General features: G+C 63.5%; 1 protein-coding gene across 1 annotated transcript in view; it reads right to left on the reverse strand.

Annotated features, from left to right (window-relative positions):
* Positions 1-669: 669 nt before the first annotated feature.
* Positions 670-1,125, reverse strand: part of PLCD3 (phospholipase C delta 3) — a 10,420-nt gene continuing 9,964 nt past the window's right edge. Inside the window, exon 16 of the mRNA XM_019474265.1 lies at positions 670-785. Coding sequence (XP_019329810.1) covers positions 670-785 — 116 coding nt within the window. The remainder of the gene's footprint in view (positions 786-1,125) is intronic.

Genomic DNA, 1,125 nt, shown 5'->3' on the forward strand with positions numbered 1-1,125 from the left:
GCGCCAGGATGCGGTGACCGGGCTGCGGAGAGCCCTCCTGTGCCTGGAGGGTGTTTTGGGCTCTGTCCCCTGCTCGGCTGTTTTCCCCCGGTTTGCTCCCTCCTCTGTTAAACTCGGCGTTTCCCGCGGGTGCCTGGAGAGGGAGGATGGCACCGTCCCTCCCCGCGGGCTCGGGAGCACGTCGAAATTTCTTTCTAAGGGCTATTTGTGCAAGCGATGCCTTGTCCCTTCTCCTCCCCAGCCTCGGAGACTCGAACCCTTCTCTGCTCAACGGGGCAAGCGCTGAACCGAGGAGCAGCAATGCCCGAAGATACGGGGGGACTCGGCTCCTCGCTGCCACCGGAGCTCGTCCGGCACACCCAGCTTTGCTCAGACTCCTGGGGCTCGTTCCCCTCCGCTAGCCCCCATGACGCTGGGGCTGTGGGTATCGGGGGGATGCTCCGTCACCGCTGCCGCACCTCGGGGCTCTCTGCTCAGCTGCTTTTCTCTGGAAGCGTGGAAATACGGATACACATGCAAGCGACTGCCCTGCGACCCGCCATCGGCATCGCCCTGGGGCTTCAGCCTCTCCAGCCACCCCAGTGCCTCTTCCACCAGGCTCGTCATCTTGTGCTATGGGAACCTCTGAGGTAAAGGAAATGTTTTCTTTCATGGAAAACCTTTATCCCATCAAGACATCTTGGGAAGCAAGCACCCGGGCAGCCTGCCGCCTCCCGACGTTACATGAACCGTGTCCACAAAGAGCTCTGAGATGCTCCTGCCCTCCCAGCCAAAGGTTTCCAAAGCTGCACACCAAGGCCAAGACCCCATCTATGCACTCCCACGCCTCCCTGTCCTCTGTGTCCCCATCATGCCCCGTGGCACACCATGGACCCCGAGGGGCTTTGCCCACCCTGGCCTGGACCTGCGGGCCCTCAGTGGGGGACCAGGAGCCCGTCACGTCCCCCCCGGCAGTGCCATCGCATCCCCCCTGCTCGGGGTCCCGTGTCACCTATGCAAGTATCTCTGTGTCCCCTCCTGTGTCCCTGGTGTCCTGGGCTGGGGGAGGCTGGGTGCGGGTTGGGGGGTGTCTGGCAGGACCCTCCCCCTGTCACCGCGGCAGTTTTGAGGGCTGCTCCAACGAGC

The sequence above is a fragment of the Aptenodytes forsteri genome, unplaced genomic scaffold (assembly GCF_000699145.1).
Source record: "Aptenodytes forsteri isolate BGI_AS27 unplaced genomic scaffold, ASM69914v1 Scaffold249, whole genome shotgun sequence".
NCBI classification, from domain to species: Eukaryota; Metazoa; Chordata; class Aves; order Sphenisciformes; family Spheniscidae; genus Aptenodytes; species Aptenodytes forsteri.